This window comes from Branchiostoma belcheri, unplaced genomic scaffold (assembly GCF_001625305.1).
Source record: "Branchiostoma belcheri isolate BF01 breed outbred unplaced genomic scaffold, Haploidv18h27 scaffold295, whole genome shotgun sequence".
Taxonomy (NCBI): Eukaryota; Metazoa; Chordata; class Leptocardii; order Amphioxiformes; family Branchiostomatidae; genus Branchiostoma; species Branchiostoma belcheri.
Genome location: NW_017803904.1, coordinates 80,605 through 87,090, shown reverse-complemented (window position 1 = coordinate 87,090; position 6,486 = coordinate 80,605). Strand labels below are relative to the sequence as shown.

Sequence of the window (6,486 nt, the reverse complement as noted above, 5' to 3'; positions counted from 1 at the left end):
AAACTAGTAGGGAATTAGGGATAGGTCGGAATTAGGGGTAGGTCGGAATTAGGGCACCCCCTGTTATAAACAAACCTGCCTCACTAGAAGTCTGCACGCGACTATGCGACTCTTTGTTTTGGATCGTTCTGCTGCGGTGTCAAATTTACTTCCTTGTCTTTTGTGCGGGCGTCACGCCTGACGTCAGGTGTCCAGGTAACTAACACCTGTTTGAGATTGGGTCTCGGTATTTAAACGTTAGTAATGGTCTTAGTGTGTCAGTTGGACGTGAGAAGTGAGAGCGAACATGTCGTCTGAGGAGGGTGTCCCGGGTTCTTACGACCCGACGCTGACTGTGAACGTCAAACCGTCCAAGTCGAGCCAGTCACGCGGGAAGACGGCAGGCGAAACCGGGCTTCGCTTGAAACTTCTCAAACTCTTTCTGTCCGTACTTCTGGGGATAGTGGTCCTGGCGTGTTTCTCGCTGTCCCAACTTTCTGCGATCTCTCTTGTGAAACATCTACGTCTGCAAAACAATGGAAATGTCACTTGTAGGAATTCCAGTTCCACGGCTGAAAATGTCACTTGTTGTAGGAACTTCAGTTCCGCGGATGAAAATGTCACCTGTAGGAATTCTAGTTCCGTGGATAAACTTGCAGCTGGCTCCTGTGACGTGCCTGCTCTCATGGTGGTGTACATGATGTTGGTACCGTACGGAGTCTCCTTCTTACGAAGTTTGTGGAACGGCGCCTTCCAAGACTCCATGCCGTGGCCGCACCGAAAAGCTATCTGCCTGGTAAGTCATTTTTTACTAGAATTGAGAATCAAAAGTGGGGTCGACACGGAACCTAGAGGTCCCTGGTTCGAGTCCTGACATGCCACCAATATTGGGAAAGGCACTTTACACGACTTTCCTCACTTCGCTCAGGTGAAAATGAGTATTGTATTGCCCTATGTGTTGGTGGTAGCATTAATATAAGTTGAAAAAAACTTGAGTGTGCCGTCACCACGTCTTGTGATTACATGTTGGGAATAAAAGAAAAGTGAACAAATATGCCGATACATTCAGAAATCTAGACGGGGGAATATTTCTGTAATAGCTGTAGGTGTATGAGTGTATGTAGGTGAGTGTATGAAAAGTCAAGAATCAAATACAGGTTGAAGCGATAATTGTACAATACAACTTATGATGACAACGTCGAAAGTGTTTCAAACAATGCCAGTATGATGACTTTGCCGTTTGACTTCAAGTTCTATTGAGGGTTTCTTTCAAAACTCAAGCGATAAACTGAACGTAAGTTGTCTCTTTACAGTTAAAATGTTGATCAAAATTACATTAAAACATTCAAAACACAGTCAGGTACAAGGCATGAAATAACACAGGAAATTGAGTAGGTTGCTCGTAAAAGCTCGTTTGCAAGCCAACATGACATTAAGAAGGTGATAAAACAAGTCTTGTAGGGTACACTTTACCAGAATATGTATTATTAATAGCAGTTTGGTGTGCCAAAGTTACTATCTTATTTTCATGTCGCTGAATATTGACAGATATAATTTGTGCGACTAATGGATATACTAATAAATTATCAAGTATCAAGATACAGATTTTAACACTTCCAAAATATAAAATTATGTGGACAATCCGGAATCGCAGAATTATCTGAAAACTTGAGCGGACTAATTTGTAACTGACAGTAAAGACGTCAGCCAGAGTGCAGAGACACTTTAATGGGTAGGTAGTAAATAGTCCCATTCCCTTTCATAATTTACATTTCCTTTCGCATGTAAGCATATTTAGAATTTCTTGAAGTTGTTGCACAAAATTCACTGAAAATCACTTTCATACCCCTGGCATTGTTTGCAAATCGTGAAATATAGAGTTAAAACTTTTGGGTGGGTAAAAAGACAGGATCAAATAAGCCAGACAGTATCCAGTCGGTTTGATAAATGTTGTATGACAAATGGATCCTGCCTGGCTAATTAGATACAGTAACTGTCTTTTAAGTTTTTACCCACTTAAAAAATCTGCTTCGCCATTAGAGATTACAAAAGTGTTACAATGTATATTTCTCCCTTAAGGCATTTGTTACAAAATAACATGGAAACATAAAAGAAAGGACACGCTTTGGATTTGAATATTTCTGAAGCAGGCTATCCACTTTTTTTCTGGTAGGGGATTTGTCACGAAGCCTCTACAACACATTCACCACCGCCTCACAATAACCAACCAATCAGGGTTGCCCAAAGTCGGGAGCACACTAATAATAATAATAATAATAATAATAAATGGTTTATTGGCCAAACATCACCCGTGCAATCGCAGCCTTAAAGTGCTGAATTGATGCAGGGTTTACAATTAGATGATACGAATGGTAATAATACAGTCACATAATAATACACATAATACACAATGTCATGATACATATCTGTAGAACTGCCGCAAGGGTCTGTGCGGCTGCCATTAGGCGCCACAAGGTGATCAAAATACGACTTTCCCCAACCTTAGCTAGGTACCCATTCACACCTGGGTGGAGTGAGGAAATTCGTGTAAAGTGCCTTTCCCAAGGGCACAAAGTCGGGCGCATGTCCAGGGATCGAACCCGGGTCTCCCGATTCAGAGTCGAATGATCTATCACTACGCCACGCGACGCCACGTCAAATATTGGGCAGTGTTTTTTTTTTCTGCGAGGGGCTAGAACTGCGGTTTCTTCTCAGGGAGGGGGGGTGTCCGTGGAGAGTCCTGTACCCGCCCTCGGTAGAGGTTAAATTACCGCGGTGATTTTTTTGTATACTAAGGCCACACCGACTTCCTCTGAACACCCCCAAACTAGTGCGCGCGGGCGAATAAAAAACATTCCGGCCAAAAATAAAAATGCTACTAAACCATAGGAATACTTAGCTGGTATTGTGAATTTGCAGCAGTACATAGCGACGTATAAAACAAGCCGGCACATGCTGGCTTTTTGCGTAATTCATGAATCGGCACTATACTGAGTTCTTGAGTCGTGGAGCTTAGGTAGCCTGGGTGCCCGGCTCCGTATATTGTCGCTAACTACCATGGACTTGAGCCAGGCCAGAGCCTCGATGGACGTGATCTTTTTTTTTTTTTTTTTTTGAGAACAGGCAAAAATCAATGCGCGCGCGGAAGCCATCCATAAATTTAAGTCGGCGTGGCCTTAATAGTTCACCACAAAACAAGGCATATGAGTCGGAGAGAATGTAACATCGGTAACCTGAGAGAACCTCAGCCCGAGAAAGTAAGGAAACGACACGCCTTGACTTTGAATACCTGTGACAACAATTTGCTTTTATGTATTTTTCTGGTGGAACGTTTGTTTGAAACTGAACATGGATAATAGAGACAAAGAAAAAGAAAAAAAACGACACATGATGGTTTTGAATACCTGTGAAGTTTGTTAAGTATTTGTATCCGCCTGAGAAAGGACATTTTACGCGTGTCTGACTTCATGAACTGGGCGACATGAGACTGAGCAACACAGAACACAGTTGTATTGAGGGGGCACCCCGCAGTGGGTCTCAATACCCTCAGCTCTAGCGACCGTCTCTTTCAGGAAATACCTCTTGAGCCAAAACACTGTGTTTGCAAATGAAGGACATTCCTCTAGCTACGAGAACAATAGAATTTCAATTTCTTTCAGCTCTCACATTTTTGTAAATTTTAGGGGGGGGAAGAATTTTATATGAAAAATGATGCCAAAAATTGGCCATTTTCACGTGGAATTAGACCCATCACCCAGAATTTAGCCACCAATATGACTTATATGGTCGGAAAGAGAAAACCCTTATGTATCATTAAGAAAAGTATACAGAAAATCCTAACACGCACATCTAGGTCAAACCGAAGCACCGCGTTGACGGCGAAAGGACAACCGGAAGTAAACCTCGGGCCCGAAATCAATTTTCACCCAGATGGGTGGCATGTCAGGACTCGAACCCGGGACTCTCAGTTCCGAGCCGCGCACTCTGCCGCTACGCCACACGACCCCACGACCCCAGGTATTGGGTTTGTCGCGCTTTCATGTGAAACGTCCGTCAAGTAAGGTAATTGTCCTTGTAACATCTGAAGTGGCACTGTTGTACCTGAGTCATTCAAGTACGCAAGACTACTTGAAGAGTTTAATGTGCAAATTAACTACTCACACACATGGATTTGAAACAAAAAGACGGAAGTACCGTACACGGTTGACACATGCTAAACTCCGTCTATGTGGATAGAATTTTTTTAAAGGCTTAAAGCTGGAAAGAATAGTAGTTTATATACATGTATGTGCCATAGAAAACTGAGCTCAAGGTGCGAAAATATTAGCAGGAGTTATCCGATTTAACGGGAGTCCTCTTACTCGCTTTCCTAAGAAAACGGACAGGCGAGTGCGGGGACCCCGTTACCAAACGGGCGGCACCCAGGCTAGCGTATGTAAAAATAGCTGAAGAATTCATTGTACACCTTTTAAAGCTACGGTCTGCTGGTGTCAGAGTGAACAGAGTCACTTAGCGTCTACTGTTGACATGACGACCTTCTTAGTGATGGTAAATATTTGTCCACTAAGTCTGCCCTACGTTGACATTGTAATGCCGAATTCTGTCTGGTGGCTGTAAGTTTAAATGCTGTTAGACTATACCTTAGACTGGATACACGGTTAGAACCGTGAAGTGATAATACCTCGAGTTTCGAGTTAAGTTACGGTCGTTGAGTGACATATACTCTCATTTTCAATTTTCAAAATGCTCAGGAAAATAATTTTCGGGCGTTTCCTTGTCATCTCTTTACACCAAGGATTAAAGTCTTCGGTCACTCATGTCCAATGTGGTCGCTCAGCAGTTTCCATCCGGTAGAACGTAAGAGGAATTTGGAGGTGTGGTTGAGGAAATTCTAAAAACAACACAGTGATCAGCGGGCCTTTCTATATTCCCTCCTACCTCGATCAAAACATAAAGATGCAACTATTCAACCGATAAATATGCAGCCACTCCCATTGTCCGAACCGCTAATTGTCATGTTAGGTGGAAGGTGGTCCTGTGATTAGGGTTGCTGACTCAGAACCTGATTTTTTATACCAATCTTTCATGACTAGATATGGTGACAGCACACTCAAGTTATATCAAGTTATATTGTTTTATGCCGTCACCAACGCAGTTAAAGGACAAATACGGAACAGGACAATACTAATTTCCACCTGAGTTAAGTGAGAAAAGTCGTGTAAAGTGCCTTTCCCAAGAACACAAGATCGGTGCCATGTCAGGACTCGAACCCGGGGCCTCTTGGTTCCGAGTCGAGTACGCTGCCGCTACGCCACACAACCTGACTGTTCGCGGGCACCTGTCTAAGATTATGACGTCACGTGTGCTGACCAGTATATCGTGTGTTCAGGAGAAGGTACATGTAGATAAAGGTACCATTCACAGGAAGGACTTAAAGTCGCAATGACGTTCTCGACACAAACCCATCACCCGTCTTATCGGATGGGACGTTAAATGGAGGTCCCGTGTTTGAGGAGAGACACACCTCAAGCACGTAAAAAAACCCACGTGAGTGGAAGTGGAACAAACCATTATGGTTTAAAATGAGGTAGGGAACTTTAGCGACCAGCCTCGTAACCCCTGCTTCTCCTATTGGGTCAGTTAGTCCTCACTACTTTTTGGCTGGTCTCAATCATAATGTTTCTGACTCAGGGAGAAGAGTTGCTGTTACAGTTCTACTCGGTAACCCGTAACCCAGGTGGGTGATCATACCATTCAGGTGGTAGCGTCATTCACCTTGAAGTGGCCTAACGGCCGTGTTACGTGGCGACCACTAAGTAAAGCCTCGGTCATAACCCGCCGTACGTGCTTTTTGTCCGTACGTTTTTTGGGAGGCTACGTCTGCTACGTTCTTTCTACCACTCGCAAGGCACTCGCACGGTTGCGCAAAGTGTACGAGTGTGGTCTGCACGCTACGTCTGGCCGTGAGCGGTTGCGTGCATCGTACGTTGCGCAAGTGGTACGTGAGTTGTACGTGCTTACAACGTACGATCTCTGTGCGATTGTAACTTTACCGTAAGAACGCCGTACTTACACTTGCTTCTTCCGTACGGCACGTACGGGACACGCGCGTCGTACGTACTCGCACGCACGGGTGGTGAATCTGCAGACCGCACGTAGAAAAAGTTTTACATGCACTTAAAGTTCTACGGCGTGTCTTCGTGCTCCCAAATCCGTAGGATTCCGTACGGAGGTGGTACTCACCACGCACGGATGCCCTACGTTTGCCCACGTTTTTGCACGTAGACAGCACGCAGAAGCACGTAGGGCGGGTTGTGACCGTAGCTTTACGTGGCGAGGGGTGCCCATCAACCAGGGGTGAACCCACGGCCACCATACCAGCCAGGGGCGTTCCAACCTGGGACCCGCCAGGATCACCCCTGGACCCCACCAGGGACCCTGTAGCTGCCCGGCCGGACTGTATTTGCAGGTCGGCACCCTACCGCACCCCGCACAAGTCAAGACGGG

At 44.9% G+C, this 6,486-nt stretch overlaps 1 protein-coding gene across 1 annotated transcript in view; it reads left to right on the top strand.

The window, feature by feature from the left end:
• The first annotated feature begins 227 nt into the window (after nucleotides 1–227).
• Nucleotides 228–6,486, top strand: part of LOC109473222 — a 59,802-nt gene continuing 53,543 nt past the window's right edge. The window contains 1 exon segment of the mRNA XM_019773094.1: nucleotides 228–775. Coding sequence (XP_019628653.1) covers nucleotides 287–775 — 489 coding nt within the window. The 5' untranslated portion in view covers nucleotides 228–286.